General features: G+C 42.4%; 1 protein-coding gene across 1 annotated transcript in view; it reads right to left on the bottom strand.

Moving 5' to 3' along the window:
- The window catches only part of oprm1 (opioid receptor, mu 1), a 32,017-nt gene extending 12,795 nt beyond the window's left edge, over positions 1-19,222 (bottom strand). The window contains exon 1 of the mRNA XM_072437551.1: positions 18,712-19,222. Coding sequence (XP_072293652.1) covers positions 18,712-18,986 — 275 coding nt within the window. The 5' untranslated portion in view covers positions 18,987-19,222. The remainder of the gene's footprint in view (positions 1-18,711) is intronic.
- Between the last annotated feature and the right edge of the window lie 811 nt (positions 19,223-20,033).

The following is a 20,033-nucleotide window of genomic DNA, read 5'->3' as shown; positions in this document are numbered from 1 at the left end:
ATAAGACACGTTCTTCAGCCCCATTTCATCTCTTGTGGATGTTTTGTGCTTTTGGGAACGATTTTATTTATTTTTTTGTTCTGCGTCATGTCCCTTTTACAGCATAATAAATCTGTCCGTTTTCAGTTTAATTTGGCTCTAATGGGGTCACACCGGTTTCCACGAAAGAACAGTGCGTCAAGTGTGTGAAGAGGTATTTAGTTAAAAATAGCATCCATTAAATTAAAACATTTTTGACCAGGCTCTTTTTAATTGGATTTGCTCTAACTTTCACTAAAAGGTAGAAAACGAGTAAACAAACATTCTTCCGTGATATATTCCATGTCTATTGCAGCCTTTCCCTCCATTGTATAAAAGAAAATCCATTCTCAAGCAGTAATTCAGTTGAAGATAACAGCAGCAAAGGTAAAGCTGTGGGGGGGTGTCACAAATGCATCCTCCTGCTTCAGTATCGGAATGGAACGACCTGCATGACCGAGAGGCCCGTCATGTAAATGTCTGCCATTGTGCACGGCACGCTTTCACACTCCCACGCTGTGCACCCCAAATGAGAGCATTGGTTTTGTTTGTTAAGTCAACCGTAAACAAACTTGTGGAGCTTAAAATGAAAGCAGAGTCCTGGTATAGAAATGGTGGTGAATAGACTAGAAAATGGTAGAAACGGCACTTCCTTTGTTGCCAGCCGCCTTTGACTTTATGATGGAAGATATTTTGTCAATGAGAGAAAGAAGCAAATGATTTGAATATGAATAAATCTGTGATTAAATTTGGTATATATTTGAAGTGATATATTTATAACATACTAGAGTATGAATACGGTAAAGAGTGTGTGTGTGTGCACAGCCACGTTCTTTTTTGTCATTGACAGAATGTATTCATGTGTTATATTCAATGCTCTGCCACCAAAGATAAACACTTCTTATCTTATCTGACATCATTTTGAAGGAAATGCATTTTCTTCTTTTCTAGTTTTCAGTATTGTCAGTGAAACGTGGCCTTGAATAGGAAATTAATAACCTTGATGCAAAATATGGTTTTAAAGCTGCAGAGAAATCAGCAATGCATAGCATGAGTCTCCAGGGCTAATGGTAAAATAAAAATATTTGAGGATGAATGAGGAGGTGAAGGTACAATATGTAACTGTTTATGTCACCTGCTTGTCTCCTGGAATGTTCCAGAGTATGGCATTAAACTTATCTTGCATTTTGCAAGCTTCTTCACAAATCTGTGCTGAACCGTTGCCTGGTAAAGCCAACTGCTTGTCTCCATGCAGATGGTTTAATGTCATACTGTGGAACCTTCCAGATGAGCATCCAAAGAGCATAAAACACATTATAGGGGTTTTTGCACTGTAGAAACCTTTATCAGTTCAGTTTGGCTTCCCACCTAAAACTACAAAACTGCTTGAAGATTGGTCCAATACGTCCAGCTGGTGAGTGGAGCCCAATTGCAACAGCGAGAGCAGGACAAGATGGATTCTCCTGAGTTTGTCAACTCAAACTTTCCAGGAATTACTCTTGCTGTGCAAAGTTACACTGGACATCTGTCTTCCCTGTTTTTCAGTGATTTCTGCGTTGTGTTATTTCAGCCTGTACTCAGCAGAAATGCATCAGAGCCGATGGTAATCTCATAGATGTAAACTTACTGAGTGGAATGATAACATGATGTGCTCCAGGGCCATATCCAGCAGCTTTCTTCTGCTGCTCCAGCTACAGCGACAGTTGAGATGAGAGATTTGGTCTGAGATTGCAGTCTAGACAACAGTTGATTCCATAATTCAAAGATATGTCTGTCACAATCCTGTGTTTCTGTTCTTGTTCGTGTTTTTCTCCCTGCTCTGTTTTCTATTCCTTCTTTAGTCTATGGGAGGATATATATGCTCCCTCTCTCCCTTCATTCCCTCTCTAGTCTATGGGAGGGTATATATGCTCCCTCTCTCCCTTCATTCCCTCTTTAGTCTATGGGAGGGTATATATGCTCCCTCTCTCCCTTGATTACCTCGTTAGTCTATAGGAGGTTATATATGCTCCCTCTCTCCCTTCATTGCCTCTCTAGTCTATGGGAGGATATATATGTTCCCTCTCTCCCCTCATTCCCTCTTTAGTCTATAGGAGGTTATATATGCTCCCTCTCTCCTTTCATTCCCTCTTTAGTCTATGGGAGGGTATATATGCTCCCTCTCTCCCTTCATTCTCTCTTTAGTCTATGGGAGGATATATATGCTCCCTCTCTCCCTTCATTACCTCGTTAGTCTATGGGAGGATATATATGCTCCCTCTCTCCCTTCATTCCCTCTTTAGTCTATGGGAGGATATATATGCTCCCTCTCTCCCTTCATTCCCTCTTTAGTCTATGGGAGGATATATATGCTCCCTCTCTCCCTTCATTCCCTTTTTAGTCTATGGGAGGGTATATATGCTCCCTCTCTCCCTTCATTCCCTCTTTAGTCTATAGGAGGGTATATATGCTCCCTCTCTCCCTTCATTCCCTCTTTAGTCTATAGGAGGATATATATGCTCCCTCTCTCCCTTCATTCCCTCTTTAGTCTATGGGAGGATATATATGCTCCCTCTCTCCCTTCATTCCCTCTTTAGTCTATGGGAGGATATATATGCTCCCTCTCTCCCTTCATTCCCTCTTTAGTCTATAGGAGGGTATATATGCTCCCTCTCTCCCTTCATTCTCTCTTTAGTCTATGGGAGGATATATATGCTCCCTCTCTCCCTTCATTCCCTTTTTAGTCTATGGGAGGATATATATGCTCCTTCTCTCCCTTCAATCTCTCTTTAGTCTATGGGAGGATATATATGCTCCCTCTCTCCCTTCATTCCCTTTTTAGTCTATGGGAGGTTATATATGCTCCCTCTCTCCCTTCATTCCCTTTTTAGTCTATGGGAGGGTATATATGCTCCCTCTCTCCCTTCATTCTCTCTTTAGTCTATGGGAGGATATATATGCTCCCTCTCTCCCTTCATTCCCTCTTTAGTCTATGGGAGGGTATATATGCTCCCTCTCTCCCTTCATTCCTTCTTTAGTCTATGGGAGGGTATATATGCTCCCTCTCTCCCTTCATTCCCTCTTTAGTCTATGGGAGGATATATATGTTCCCTCTCTCCCTTCATTCCTTCTTTAGTCTATGGGAGGGTATATATGTTCCCTCTCTCCCTTCATTCCTTCTTTAGTCTATGGGAGGATATATATGCTCCCTCTCTCCCTTCATTCCCTCTTTAGTCTATGGGAGGGTATATATGCTCCCTCTCTCCCTTCATTCCTTCTTTAGTCTATAGGAGGTTATATATGCTCCCTCTCTCCTTTCATTCCCTCTTTAGTCTATGGGAGGATATATACGTTCCCTCTCTCCCTTCATTCCTTCTTTAGTCTATAGGAGGTTATATATGCTCCCTCTCTCCTTTCATTCCCTCTTTAGTCTATGGGAGGGTATATATGCTCCCTCTCTCCCTTCATTCCCTCTTTAGTCTATGGGAGGATATATATGCTCCCTCTCTCCCTTCATTCCCTCTTTAGTCTATAGGAGGTTATATATGCTCCCTCTCTCCCTTCATTCCCTCTTTAGTCTATAGGAGGGTATATATGCTCCCTCTCTCCCTTCATTCCCTCTTTAGTCTATAGGAGGGTATATATGCTCCCTCTCTCCCTTCATTCCCTCTTTAGTCTATGGGAGGATATATACATTCCCTCTCTCCCTTCATTCCTTCTTTAGTCTATGGGAGGATATATATGCTCCCTCTCTCCCTTCATTCCCTCTTTAGTCTATAGGAGGGTATATATGCTCCCTCTCTCCCTTCATTCCCTCTTTAGTCTATGGGAGGATATATACGTTCCCTCTCTCCCTTCATTCCTTCTTTAGTCTATGGGAGGATATATATGCTCCCTCTCTCCCTTCATTCCCTCTTTAGTCTATAGGAGGGTATATATGCTCCCTCTCTCCCTTCATTCCTTCTTTAGTCTATGGGAGGGTATATATGCTCCCTCTCTCCCTTCATTCCTTCTTTAGTCTATGGGAGGGTATATATGCTCCCTCTCTCCTTTCATTCCCTCTTTAGTCTATGGGAGGGTATATATGCTCCCTCTCTCCTTTCATTCCCTCTTTAGTCTATGGGAGGGTATATATGCTCCCTCTCTCCCTTCATTCCCTCTTTAGTCTATAGGAGGGTAATATGCTCCCTCTCTCCCTTCATTCCTTCTTTAGTCTATGGGAGGGTATATATGCTCCCTCTCTCCCTTCATTCTCTCTTTAGTCTATGGGAGGGTATATATGCTCCCTCTCTCCCTTCATTCCTTCTTTAGTCTATGGGAGGGTATATATGCTCCCTATCTCCCTTCATTCTCTGTTTGATTGTCAGTCACAGACATTCAAGCCTGTTTAAGAAGTCTGGTGAAGTTTGTGTTTCTTGTCTCCTGTTCATATTACTCTGCTAGGGACACTTTTAGTTTAATACATCTGATCTCAGATCTGAAACCTGTTTTAATTTGTTCACTTTTCCTGAAATAAAGGAATCCAGTCCGGGACACTTTTAGTTACCTTTAGTCTGTTTTGGTATTCCTGTTTCATTATCCATCAGAGGAGTTTTAGTTGCCTTTTGAGTTTACTCCATCGTGTGTAGCATTTGAGTCCTTTTGACCTGCCTGAGAATGTACACAGTAATTAATTGGTCAAACTCCCACTAATGGGAGAGTGAATATGATATACTCTGCTTCAGAGACATTTTTATTGTTATAATAATGAATGCATATTTGTTCTTGAAACAACATGTCCCATTAAATTACCTTGGCTCAATATCAGTCCTGTATTAGTTAGTCTGATGCAGATGATATATTCATATATTGTCATTCTATAACAAAAGTTATCTGCTACACATTAATTATTGTACATGGATCAAATAATACCATTTTACCAGTTAACCAAGTTTTCAGAGCCACAAATGTACCAAAACTGGTTTCCCTGTGTGTATGCTGCAGCCAAACCCTGCAAAGCCATCTTACTGAGCAGAGAGTGAATGACATTGTAATTGACTGGTCATTGTCCAGTCAAAGAAGTATCTGTGACAAATATAGATATACAAATATAAATCAAATTAATCAAATTAATCAGACTTTATGTGGAAGTAAAATCTATTTCTATACTCTTTCTTAAATACTGATATTTATTTACATCACACAAGTCACATCGTCCATATTCATAATAAACCTTATACTTTAAAACTCAGTATGGGGAATAAACATATACACTTCCATTTGAGGGAATGTTGTGTGACATTTTTAAAGATACATTAATGCAACCCAAAATATATATTGTAAACTGATAATAATAGTCTAATTCCAATCCGTGGGCAAACTCCAAGGTTCTCTTGTTCTATTAATTACTGTACTATCCAAAATCAATGACTGGTAACAGCATTGTTACCTCTCGTGGGTTTGGAGCCATCATCAACTGATGAGGGAGTGCGCTGCTTTGCAATTAACCTAACGGCTCCTGAAGTAAACGAATGAGAAATCCATTCTCACCGGGTGGTAATCAACAGCAACATGTCCATGTACATACTGTATGAACAGCAGCATTATACAGTCGCCCTGAGGGTTAAAGCGCCTGTCGACTTTACATTTACAAAAGGGATCAAATTGAGGGTTGCGGTCTCTCTCTCTCTCTCTCTTTCTCTCTCTTTCTCTCTCTGTCTCTCTCTGTCTCTCTCTCTTTCTCTTTCTCTCTCTTTCTCTCTCTTTCTCTCTCTGTCTCTCTCTCTCTCTCTCTCTTTCTCTCTCTTTCTCTCTCTTTCTCTCTCTGTCTCTCTCTTTCTCTCTCTTTCTCTCTCTGTCTCTCTTTCTCTCTCTTTCTCTCTCTGTCTCTCTCTCTCTCTTTCTCTCTCTGTCTCTCTGTCTCTCTCTCTCTCTGTCTCTCTCTCTGTCTTGCTGTCTCTGTCTCTCTCTGTCTTTCTCTCTCTGTCTCTCTCTCTCTCTCTCTCTCTCTCTCTCTCTATCTCTCTCTCTGTCTTGATGTCTCTGTCTCTCTCTGTCTCTCTTTCTCTCTCTCTGTCTCTAGAAGACCTATTGTGATTCTGTCTTCTATAAAGTTTGAATCTATAATGCTCGTGGATCATGGTGTATTTTGGACATCTTAAATTGCAAATATTTATCTAAAATGTCACGTTTAAAAAGTAAGCCTGCTTACTTCCATGTTGATAACCACAGCGTTGATTTGCGCCGGCCCCTTTACGTTACATCGTCTGGAGAGCTGCAGTTCATGATAGCGAGCAGAGGTGTTTTTCCCCTCCATTTGTTTCAAAATGGCTTCGTTACACTGCTGAAACCTACATACGTATGTCACCGTTTTGCGAAAAGCAAGGACTGTGACATGGGGAGCGAAACAATAACGTGTTGTCCACAGGAAAATAAAAATGATTCAAATATACTCTAAATACAACTTTGAGTGGTTTATAAATGTAATCAAACTGTGCATGTTCTGTTGGTCTAAATAACTTTAAACGTGTAAGCAATTTATGATCTCCTAGACTGAGAGGGAGGGAATTATGAAAAATTGGACAGGAGACCAATTTACTCCAAGCACTGGCTCCTAGAGAACATTTTTCACCGCCTGTTGCTTGGAAACATATTTGTTATGCTCGAAGGATCTTCTGCAAAAAATAATCGCAGTCACCTTTCATTCACTTGAACACCAAGGCCATAAAAGGGCAGGGCATTTTGTTATGGGCAGGTATTTATGCAAAGTATTTCGCATTTTGATTGGTCTATAATGTTTCGCAAAGAAACAAACAGTTTTCAGTCTGTAGTGCTTTGAGCTGCTATTTCTTCTAAAGAATGTGATGGAATTTGGCAGCGAGGAGCATGTTGGATGCCACCTGTCTCTGATGATCGAGCTCAAATGAAGAAAACAAATTCAAATGGGCAGAGCTTTTTTCTCTTTTCTTCAGCTGTTGCCCCTTTCTAAACAATATGGTTCACAACATTGCTAAATTATTTCACATTTGCCTCTTACTCTGTTCACAGTTGCAAATACTCACACCACTTGTTTGCTAAATATTTTTTCACCACTGTCTTCATCAAGTTCAACAAGAAATTATGGCATTATCATGTATTTGCTGTGAGGAAGGAGTCCAAAAGCAAAAGATGAGGCCATAGAAATTCCATTTTGGACTAGTTTTTTGGAGAATATAACATTTTCAGTTTATAAAATATAGTTTTTTCAGCCTTTTTCATCAACTTACGTTACTCAATAATTGATTGATGTCTGTAATAATCAAACCAGAGTCTGTCTAATTACCCCTGTATTCATAATGGCTTTGCTAAATCATTCAATTGTTCACTACACATTTGTCTCGAACATAATACCAATTCAACCCAGGCTCTTCTCGCTCATTTCTCTGATTAAAAGTCACACAGCTTTCCTCTTTTCACTCAATTAATCCGCCTCCCCACACTGATAGTTTTATTATTGCACCAGCCAGAGGTGAGCCTTTAATCAATTTTGATCATGAAAGGTGAGTTTGCCAGTCTACTTTAAAACAAACACAGTCACGGGTGCGTTAAATCTGGAGGGCGAGACCGCTGAGGTTTTCAGAGCGGCATTGGTAGCAGCACGAGGAAAGGGTACGCAATGAGGCATGACACTTTGCAGCTGTTCACACACCCAGGTTTATCAGTGTGTTGGGAAGGTTGTTCAGGTGGAAAAAGGCTGGGCAATGTATACAAGTGGCAAGTGCAATACAGAGGAACGTCTTGCATTAATGTATTCTAAGTCTATGTTGACACTTTCACATCACATGTGAAGTAGAGCTAAAAATATTACATAGACATGGCTGAGTCGTCACACCACAACAAATTCCCTCTTAGTAAAAGGATAAAGCAATGGACATTTTAAGACGATAACGTTCACTGGTTCAGGTGGTCAAAGTACTGTATTTCATTACTTTAATAAAAGTACAGATACACCTAGGCAGATAAAAGTACAGATGTACCTAACATCTGCCTAAGTTAAAGTCCATCCAAGGCGTTCCCAGGCCAGCCGAGAGACATAGTCCCTCCAGCGTGTCCTGGGTCTTCCACGGATCCTCTTCCCGGTGGGACATGCCGGAAACACCCCCCCAGGGAGGCGCCCAGGAGGCATTCGGAACAGATGTGGAAGAGTAGCGGCTCTACTCCGAGCTCCCCCCGCATGACCGAGCTCCTCACCCTATCTCTAAGGAAACGCCCAGTCACCCAGCCGTGGAAACTCATTTCGACCGCTTGTATCCGCGATCTTGTCCTTTCAGTCATTACCCAAAGCTCATGACCATAGGTGAGGGTAGGAACGTAGATTGACCGGTAAATTGTGAGCTTTGTCTTTCGACTCCTTCCTCACCACAACAGTCCAATGCAGCGACTGCACCGATCCGCCTGTCAATCTCACGCTCCATCCTTCCCTCATTTGTGAACAAGACCCAGAGATACTTCAACTCCTCCACTTGGGGCAAGGACTCTCCACCCACCTGGAGAGGGCAAGCCACCTTTCTCCAGTTAAGAACTATGGCCTCGGATTTGGAGGTGCTGATTCTCATCCCAGCCACTTCACAACCCGGACCGCATGTTGCAGGTCCGGGTTTGATGGAGCCATCAGGACAACATCGTCTGCAAACAGCAGAGGGATAAGCAAGCCCACACCAGCCCGCCGCCTCTCCCCCCGGGCAACACCAGAGAAGTGTCCAGCCCCTTTCGAGGAGATGGGTTCCAGAGCCCAAAATGTGCATGGAGGTGAGGCCAGCTATATCTAGTCGATACTGCTTTTTCCTCCCCAGCGAGGTGACATTCCATGTCCCCAGTCTGGGTCTGGAGATCTGGTCGTCGAGGCCCCTGCCGTCGACTGCCACCCAGATCACTCTGCACCCGCCCTTTACGAATCCTCCTGCAGGTGGTGGGCCCTCGGGAGGACAGCCCCACGTCACTCGTTCGGGCTGTGCCCGGTCGGGCCCCGTGGGGAAAGGCCCGACCAACAGACGCTCGCCGTCAGCTGGGAGGATGGGGGCCCGGTAATGCCAATCCGGGCAACGTAACTGGCCTTGGTGTCTCTCTATTCATAAGGGGCTTCTGAACTGCTCTGGGTCTGACCCTGACCCTGTTTTCCTTGGGAGACCCTACCAGGGGCTTAAAGCCCCCCACAATATAGCTCCTGGGATCATTCGGGCACTCGAACCCCTCCACCACGTTTAGGTGTCGATTCAAGTAAAAGTATCTCGGCTAAATCATTGCTATACATTAGCCTATACTGAAGTATTTGCTTAAAAAACACAAACAATTTGCTCTTTTAAAGAATTATAATAATTTAGACTTTGCTACTTCTAAGGAAAAGATACAAATTGGTATGTTGGTCTTCAATCCTGTTCACGCTACTGTAAAACTAGTACAAATGATGGAAAGGAAAAGATCAGATAAGGGGGGGAAGACCTTTGATCAGAATAAGTATACTGGAAACCACTTGTATTTGTATTTTTATTACCTCAAAAATTAAGGCAAACTTAAGCCAACTCTAAACTTGTTCGACAATAATTGAAATCTATATCCAAAAGTGAAGACATGTTTTAGTACTTGATGGACGTTTCACACAGTCCTGGTGTACAACCAAGCACAACACTGGATAAAACGGCACATGTAATGTTGATAAAACTGGTCCTGGCTTAGGCTGGCACACCAATTCTGACAATTTGAAGGAATTTAGCAAAACATTGAGGTAAAGGTCTTCAGTGGTTCTACAAAATATACTTCAAAACTATTAATAGAAAATGATCATGCAGAGCGCATCCCGCAAATACTGAGTGTGGACTACCAAAATAAGAGTTATTAGAAAGAACAGAAAATAGTTAATTAATTCCCTCTGGCAATTTGCTGAATGTCTCTCCTGTTCTCACCCCCCATTTCAAGGTATATAAACAAATTAACTTAAACATCTGGACCAGTGTGAGAGTAGTTTAGTACAAATCAGATTAGTCTAATCCGAAATCACATTCACATAATAAATTATAGGCACTGCAATTTTTCTTTTTAGCTTGAAATGTCACATTCTCAGGGATGAAGGCCTTTGTATTTAAAACCTGTTGAACTTTTCGTGAATCAGTTGGCATTATAGAATTTGACAAGGGTCTCTTAAGGCATTTTTTTTAGCACATTTTTCACATCATCAGAGAGAAAGCACACACTGTTCAGAGCAATACAATATTAACAAATCAGTCGTTTAAACTCCACTCAACCTCAATTGTGGACAGATTCCCTTTATTATGGTAATTTATTTTGATAAAGCCTGTTTTGTCATTGCACACAACCTCGTGCTAGTCATGTAAATAATGTAGTTTAATTTAAGGGTTGGCAAAACTTCAAATTAAAAAAAAATATTTCTCTCTCAAGGGGGTCTTATGGAACTTAATTAGTGAATGAAAAGAATTGTGGTGGTTAATTTTTGCTCCTGCAAATTTGCTGTTTGTACTAACTATACATGTTTACAAGTTAAGATAAAAGAACTGTTATGTAAAGAACAAAGGGGTGATATTATCACCCGTGAACATTCAGGTGATGTATCTCACAGGCCAGCATATAACCAGTCCACTGCTGATTTTCCTTTATACACAAAAATACAGTGTTTGGTTTTCTTGTCCAAACGATAATTTGGAATAAAGGTCACGTACAGCTCAAGAGTTGCTACTTTGTAAAATATTAGAGGGTCAGGTGGGGTCCAGAGGTTGAGCTACTTTCAACCTTTTCACAATCAATGGTCGAGCTGCGGCCTCCACTGGATGCCAGGGAGATGCCGGTGATTTGGAGGAGCGTGAGGAGAAGAGGATGTGGAGAGGAGGCTGTGGCTAGAGGGATGGGAAATCATTTTGCACACATAATGCTCTGAACGCCTCCCAATGTTTCCATGGTAACAGGAAGCCCTGCACTGGTAGCAAATGTAACTCTTAAATTCAAGGGTTTCTGCTCATTCAAATCTCTGTTGATTTTACCCATGCAGCACCGGTGTTCTTGTTGTTCTACAGGAAGTTTCAACAATTGGAGAGACATTGAGTTCAAGGCGTTAAAGTGAATGTTTTATGGTTCTGTTGACTTTGATGAGAGGAGGAAACCTCTTTCATGCCTTTGCGGCTTAATTTATCAAGATTGCATCTCCGGCCAAGATTGTAAAGTGCAATTTCAGACATGAAGCCTCGATTCCCATTTACAAGTAAATATCCACAGTGTGTCATTAGCTAAATGGGTGTTCACTTTCAATCTGCCAGCCAAGAAAAAGAGGACCAAGAGATGGGTGACAAAATAAATGGAGAAACACAAACCATGAATTTTAATGACCCTGATTGTCTTTCAATTTCCCCACAAGAGCCATTACAAGAGTTAACTTTATGGAAATGGCTGAACTTATATCTGATGGCATACACGCTCCTATACAAACCAGCTGCTTATCCATTACTGTCAACACTTGTGATTTCATTAGAGAGGCCACAGGGAAAGGTTGGCTTGTCCTTTTGCTGCAAAACACTTATGATGAGCAAGCTAATACACACATAATGTCCTCAGGTATGTATCATCGCTGCACCTTTGTTAACACAGCACTAAACCACAATCCATATATAATATTTGGTCTGGTTCTGAGCAGACTACAAGACGGACAAACAATTCAGATTTTGCCAACAGGACAGTGTACTGCAGGACATTGGGAAGAAAGAAGAAAGCTTGTAATTGTATTTGCTGTAAGTAAAACATACAACCAGGCAGGAATCATGAAGTCATTAAGGTGTAACCAAACATACGCACCAAGAAACATGCCATCATTAAAAGTACTATTAAAGTACTTGTATTTGACTTGTGGTTCTATTTGTGCTGCATTTCTATAGCCTATGAGAGCCAGGGGAGCTCTGCATCACAGGTAAAGAAGGGAAAAAAACATGGAATCATAAAGATGCACACAGCAAACCATATTTAATTATGTTTCTCTTCAATTCTGCTGGCCAATGGGGATTGAAGAGTGGTGCATCGTGGGAGTAACAAGGTCATAGTGGGAGTGATGGTTTGAGACACGATGTCCAACTATTGCACATTTAAAGATTAGATTTCATCGGTGTTCTGCAGGACACTTAACTTGAAAACAGCCACATTAATAGTCTAAGCACTTGTCTCCAGTGGACAACTCATCAGTCACCTGTCTCCTTCTCCTTGTTCCTCCATTTACGAATCTGTCAATCTGTGACTCTTTATTACCTTCATCACCCCATTACCCCTGTGGCACTGGCAGTGTGTGATCATTACTAAATTACTAAAGTACTTATCTTTCAGCCAAAGATAAATATGCAAATTATGGACAATTCATTATTATAGTCGAGGACCTGTTTATGACCAACATGCAAAAAGTAAATATCAGCTCAATATTTTTGCCAACCGATCTGTTCCGTCCTCTTTAGATCAGGCGATCGTTTGATTATGTAGTTTCGTAAATGTATTTGGTATTATGTTCTTAGAATTAATGTGTTGTTGTTGTTGTTGTTGTTGCGTTGCTTTTAATGGCAGTTGGCAGTCAACTGAAAAGGTACATTATTGCCATCTACAATAGTTGTATGTCTTCTGTAGTTGTACGTCTTAAAAGTATGTGTTCCACGCTATACCGCTCAAAAAAGAAAAAGAAAAAAAGGATAGAGAGGAAGAGGGAGAGAAAGAGAAAGAAAGAAAGAGGGAGAGAAAAAAAAGAGAGAGAGAGAAAGAGAAAAAAAGGTTGTTGTTTAAAATCCTTTATCACAGATAAATAAATAACAGCAACGTTTTTCAGCCCTTTGGCCTTCATCAGGGCTAACTGTATGGTATTATATTTGTTTATAAAGTTTTACTACTTGTGTTTGAAATACAGTGGCTATGAAAAAAGGACGTGACATGCTATATGATATTATCATATAGCATGTCACGTCCTTTTTTCATAGCCACACCAGGGGGCGCTGTGGCTTGAGGTTAACAAACATTAAGCTAAACATTTTTGTAAGAATCCAGTTAAACCATGGAACTATTATATTATCTGGATAAGACACTCCCTTTCTGTCCATACTGTCTCTATTGGACTGTACAGTCAACAACGCCCCTAAAACTGAACTATTAAATCATACTAAACAGTTACAAACTTAAAGTGGAAATCAGGAATAATAAAAGCTTTTTTTTTCACTGAAGAAGCTGCTTCTCTCATCTAATGGCGGTGGTAGGCAGGAGGTACTGCTCCACTTCACGTAAAACAGGTTATGTCTGAGTCTGACTGTTTTTAGACAGAACATGCCCTCACAGTTCCACAGTCACATGTTAAAGCCTGTTGTTGGTTTTTTCCTTACAATAATAATTGCCGTGGCTCTGGCGATAGATAAGAATAATGTGGAGTTGCAACACTGGATTCATAAGTGGCCCAATCATCGGCTCGCATTTAAGTTTTTCTTCCCATCTTTTTTTGGCACAATTCCAGAGACAAAGTGTAGGTGACATGCTGTATTATTTATCCATCCATCCATCCATCTTCTTCCGCTTATCCGGGGCCAGGTCATGGGGCCAGCAGTCTTAGCAGGGACTCCCAGACTTCCTCCTCCCCAGACACTTCCTTCAGGCAATCCTGAGGCGTTCCCAGGCCAGCGGAGAGACATAGTCCCTCCAGCGTGTCCTGGGTCTTTCCTGGGGCCTCTTTCCCGTGGGACATGCCCAAAACAACACCCCAGGGAGGCGCCCAGGACGCATCTGGAGCAGAGGCCCGAACCACCTCAGCTGGCTCCTCTCGACGTGGAGGAGCAGCGGCTCTACTCCGAGCTCCTCCCATGTGACTGAGCTCCTCACTCTATCCCTAAGGGAGAGCAGGACATCCTCCGACCATAGAAATTCTTTCCATAAAAACTATGAACAGAACCGGTGACAAAGGGCAGCTCTGGTGGAGTCCAACATGCACTGGGAACAGGTCTGATTTACTGCCTGCAATGCGAACACAGCTCCTGCTCCGGTCATACAGGGACCAGACAGCCCTGAGTAAAGGGCCCCGGACCCCGTACTCCTGGGGCACCCCCCAAAGGACATCCCGAGGGACACGGTCGAAAGCCTTCTCCAGATCCACAAAGCACATGTGGACTGGTTGGGCAAACTCCCATGAACCCTCGAGCATCCGATGGAGGGTATAGAGCTGGTCCAGTGTTCCACGACCAGGACGAAAACCACTCTGCTCCTCCTGAATCCGAGGTTCGACTATCGGTCGATTTCTCCTCTCCAGTACCCTGAAATAGACCAAACCGGGGAGGCTGAGGAGTGTGATCCCTCTATAGTTGGAACACACACTCCGGTCCCCCTTCTTGAACAGAGGGACCACCACCCCGGTCCGCCAGTCCAGAGGCACGGTCCCTGACCGCCACACGATGTTGCCGAGACGTGTCAACCAAGACAACTACAACATCCGGAGACATGAGATACTCACAAATCTCAAATCTCATCCACTCCTACAGCCCTGCCACAGAGGAGATTGCTAACAACCTCAGTGACTTCAGCTTGGGTGATAGACGGGTCAACCTCCGAGTCCTCAGTCTCTGCTTCCTTTTCGGAAGACGTGATTGCGGGATTAAGGAGATCCTCAAAGTATTCCTTCCGCCGTCTGAGGACATCCCCAGTCAAGGTCAACAGGTCTCCACCCGCACCATAAACGGTGTTGGTGAAGCACTGCTTCCCCCTCCTGAGTCGTCGGACGGTTTTCTAGAATTTCTTTGGGGCCGACTGATAGTCCTCCTCCATAGCCTGCCCGAACTCCTCCCAGCCCCTGGTTTTTGCCTCTGCAACAACACAAGCTGCGGTACGCCTGGCCCGCCGATATCTGTCAACTGTCTCAGGAGTCCTACAAGCCAAAGAGGCCTTCTTCAGCCAGACGCCATCCCTTACTTCTGGTGTCCACCACCGGGTTCGGGGGTTGCTGACGCGACAGACACTGAGAACTTGCGTCCACAGCTCCAAAAAGCCACATTGACAATAGAGTTCAAGGACACGGTCCACTCGAACTCAATGTCTCCAGCCTCCCCTGGATCTGGGAGAAGTTCTCCAGGAGGTTTGAGTTGAAGACCCTGCTGACAGGGGGCACCGAAAAATGTTCCCAACAGACCCTCACAATGCGCTTGGGGCTGCCAAGTTTGCCCGGCTTCCTCCTCCGTCAGAGGATCTAAAGTCACCACCAGGTGAGTGTCCAAGACATGCGGCCGGAGGTCAGATGACACGACAACAAAGTTGATCATTGATCTCTGGCCTAGGGTGTCCTGGTGCCACATGCACTGATGGACACCCTTGTGCTTGAACATCGTGTTCGTTATGGACAATCCGTGGCTAGCACAGAAGTCCAATAACTGAACACCGCTCGGGTTCAGATCGGGGAAGCCGTTCTTCCCGATCACGCCTCTCCAAGTGTCACTGTCGTTGAAGTCCCCCAGTAGAACAATGTCCCCGGTCGGTGCACTGTCCAGTACCCCTTCCAGGGACTCCAAGAAGGTTGGGTACTCTGCACTGCTATTCAGCCAATAGGCCGACACAACAGTGGGAGACCTATCCCCAACCCACCTCTCGTTCACTGGAGTGAACTCTAACACTTGGCGGCTGAACTCTAACACGTGGCGGCTGAGCTGAGGGGCTATCAGCAAGCCCACACCAGCCCGCCGCCTCTCCCCGCGGGCAACACCAGAGAAGTCCTCTCGAGGAGATGGGTTCCAGAGCCCGAAATGTGCGTGGAGGTGAGGCCGACTATATCTAGTCGGTACTGCTCAACTTCTTGCACAAGCTCAGGATCTTTCCTCCCCAGCAAGGTGACATTCCATGTCCCCAGAGAAAGAAATAAAACATTAAAAGCGATCGCTCGTATTCAGAAATTAATCATAGCTTTATTCAGGAAATAATGCTGAAGATGTCAAAAATGTTTTGTTGTATGGCAAGGCAAGAAACCTAGAATCCGATTTAAAACTTTATAATTACCAAAAGAAAAAGGAGGCTGGGGTTTACCTCGTCTGAAAAGCTACTTCAGATCAGATCAGAGCCCTGCTGTACTGATGTGACCCAGAATATGAAGCCCAATTAAAAAATATTGAGATGAATGTTGTGCCGGGGGTTCCAGTACAGGACTTACTGGCAGATGACTAACGGTTGAGTAATTTGGAGGAAGTTAATAATCCCTGGGTAAAACCTGTGCTTATAACATGGAAGGAGCTAATTAAGACATTAAGACATACAAACTAAACTAATATGTTAAAATATGATACTAGTTGGCTTATGACCAAGGATTCTACCAAACAGAACAGACCTGAGATTCAAGGCTTGGATTACAAAAGGTATAAAAGTCTTTTACCAGATTGTAAAACATAATCATGTGAAAAGCTTTGATATACTAAAATAATCTTTGACTTGGAGAAACAGAACTTCTATAGGTATTTACAAATAAGGAGTTATTATAACCAAGAAATTAAACAAATGAATGAACATTATAACCCTCTACCTGAAATTATTATCAAGGCTTATAAATCAGAACTTTCAAAGAGAATAATATCCAAATTATATCAATGCATAAACGAATAAATATCTTTGGAATATAATTTGTCAGCAGGAAAAAAAAGCCGTCACAACAAAATAGATGACACAAATCCCCCTGACGATTAAGGACTGGATTTACATTATTATTAACAGACATCAGACCTATGGAAAAAAATACTTTAAGACTTGATTTGAAACTGGAAACATTTGAAAAATCTTGGGGAAGATGGGATGTTTATGTTGGACTCACACTGTGCCATTATTATTATTATTATTCTCATAATTTGTATTATTATAATTTTTCTTTGGTCTCAGTTTGCGTCCCCCGTTATTATGAATTGTGTACAAACAAATTTAAAAAAAATTGGGAACAAAAGAAAATATTTTAAAAAAGAAAATGTTTGGTTGAAATGTTTGGTTATGCACCGATGAGCACAGGCCACAGAAACCAATGCACCGCCATCTTGGATTAATCTTTCAGATCTTATTATAGTTCCACAGGCTGAACTTACTTCTGAGTAATTTCTCGTGTTGCTTGAAGCTGGATATAAACTTTCTCTGTCGACTCAAGAGTAAAACCCAGAGCCTCTGAAGCTCAGATCCAATATTATAATAGATCCATGCTCAGATCAGGCAGAAACTGGCACAGCTCAGCCAATAGGAGTAAGGCAAGAGGCAAGGGGCGGGGCTATCTCGGGAGCACAGGTGCAGGTGATAACAGCAGATGAAAAAATAAAAATTTTCTAGTAAAAATCTAAACAATCACCTTCAGGCTTCCTTAAATTAATTTTGGAATGAGGCAATCAATAGGAACAGAAACAACCAACCCCACATATTGTGACAACACAATTAAAGGTTAATTCAGGGTAAAAGACAACTCACTCACATTGGATCAGCACATCACAGACATTCAATAATCCAGAAACTCAAAGGTACTTCTATTAAATCAATCCATCATTCAGAACATTAAGTCATTATTCCTTTTCAATATCTCTGTAAAAACTCCGGACCAGACTCTCATCTGACTCTCCACACCGAACATGGACTTAAAAACCAGGCCATTGGACTCATTGAACTCTCCACAGAACAGGACTCCACTCACTCACATGAACACCTCACTTTCTGCCCTCAGGACGGAGGTACAGGGCATTCAGGTCCGGGAGAGCTTGCTTTGGGAAAAGCCTGATTCCCTCAGTCATTACATTTTTCAATAGGCTCACTGAAGTGCACTCCAGTGTAATGTGTCTATTGACTGTTTTGTCTGTTTATGTATGTATCCAACAAGCTCTGTGCATGTGGAAAATAATGTCCTTTTGGAAACAATAAAGACTAAAGTCTGAGATACGAAAATGTTAATGTACCCTAAGATAAGGCTTCAAGCTGGGAGATGTATGATGAATAATTTGCTCATGAGTAAAAAGTGTGACAACCCTCCCCAGTGTCTCGGTATGAGCTTGTGAATAAGTAGGACCATATAAGGACTATAAGAGTAGTAGCCGTGTGACAAGAAGTGGTAATAATAAACAAATATTTTATTTGTCTTGATGAAAAAGTAATGAAACCATGTCACATTGATTCTGACGAAAATACAAAAGTATTTTGACTCTTATTCAGTGTTTTTCATCTCTTTCTGACATGGTTCAGACTTGAGTTCACATAGCCTATTGGGTGTCATTTGCCAATATAGCATATGTAGTCTATATGGATCATAAACATGATGATACATGTGTAGACTTTTAAAAAGCACATGCTGTGTCACTCGTGATCGAGTGGAAAGCACATATGACATGTGGAGCGGGCCGCAGCGGTGTGAGTTCAAGTCTCATCCCCATTCCATGATGTACTTTCCTGTCAAATAAAGCCTTTGGGCCAAAAATTTAAAAAAAATTGGGTTTCACAGGTTCTGTTTAACAAATTAGACCATACATTACAGATGACGATCTCCCAGTCCCCATTCCCCTGTCACTCTTGTGCCATTTACGCATGAGGTTGGAGGCATTTTAGTCATGGACTGCAACAAACGCGCTCTCAAATTGGCCGTAAGCTGTGTGCCCTGAGGGCAGCAACAGGCTATAAGACACTGTAATACACGCTTAGGAGTTATCAGAAACAATATATCAGTGACAATATCACGTGTGGATGAATCACTCTTCTTACCTGACAATAATGTACATAACCAGCACGTTTCCAACCAACCCCACTACGCACACTATGGAGTAGAGTGCCGTGATGACAATCGCGATGAAGACTGGGTTCGTGTCGGTTTCCAAGTCCCCCAGATGTCCCCTCCGGTCTGCGCCGCATTTCAAGTCCGCGAAGCCCGTAGTAGTGTTGTTGGGATCGCTGAAGTTCCGACAGAGGCTGTTGTTATTGTGAACCACGGGGAACTGGCTCCAGAATTCCGCGTCCGAGCCGTTGCGTGCGCTCTCCATGGTGCTCAGCCTCCGAGTGTTACCGATGCGCTCGCCACGGTCACAGGTTCTGTCAGGGCGGACTTGGCGTGAGTGAAGAGCCGAAGAGAAGTGTCGGACTGCTCCAGAAGAGGCGCCAAAGCTGCTCAGTTGTTGGCGAAGTGAGGAGAGGCGATCTGCGCGGAGACATACAGCTGAGTGGGAGCTTGGCGCTTCACTGCCGCTGCACGGGACAGGATTGGCTCGCTCCCTTTTCCTCCTGCGTTGTGCAGACACATGCTTTTGTTTACTATTCTCGTGCCCAGTCTCTCTGGTGCACGGAAACTGCCATCTGATTGGTCTGAGGTGAAAGGTATACCTCTAGGCCTACTATCAAGTCACTGTGTTTTATGGTTTTGTCTCTTTTCTTTTGTATTCTGTGCTTATTTAGTAGGCCCTATAACAGATTTCCTTCTGCTTATGGCCTAAAGCTAAGGCACAGCTGAGGCACTGGTTTATGTAAGATGCGTAAATAAACTGTAGACTGGGGCAGCAAGATTAGTCACTATTGAATAAGTCGCATTTTGAGTTGCAATTATTGAATTGCCATGTCCTGCCACAATTATTACTATTTTCTTTATTATTTTTGGTGCTCAATACCATATGTATTTTTTCTATATTCTTATGTTTTTGGTACTATGGCAAACTTCCAACTGTAAAGGTTTAAATGACACTACAAACTACTATTCTAATCATTTTCCCCCTTCTATTCTAGGATATGGTTCCTTTAGAAAAGGATTTACTGTTGTTTTCGGGTTACTGTGGAATAAAGTAGTTTCAATGTTATAATAATTTTTCATACATATGTTTTCCTTTCCTATTGAGACAAGCCTAAATGATGCAACTATTTGTTGATATGTTGTGTAAAAGCATAAATTAAACTGTGCATTGACTTGTGGCTCTTCCAGATGTTCATGTTAGTAAATGGTAGAAAAAATATGTTGATATTTTGATCAATAATAATTTTATTTTGATGATAATTATGCTATACCTGGATAACAAAGGTCAATAAGAGTGTTTTTCTATATA

Source organism: Eucyclogobius newberryi, unplaced genomic scaffold (assembly GCF_026437365.1).
Source record: "Eucyclogobius newberryi isolate DKJ021-1_F unplaced genomic scaffold, fEucNew1.0.hap1 SCAF_8, whole genome shotgun sequence".
Classification (NCBI taxonomy): Eukaryota; Metazoa; Chordata; class Actinopteri; order Gobiiformes; family Gobiidae; genus Eucyclogobius; species Eucyclogobius newberryi.
Note: the sequence above shows the minus strand (reverse complement) of the source record. Positions and strands in the feature narration are given on the sequence as shown.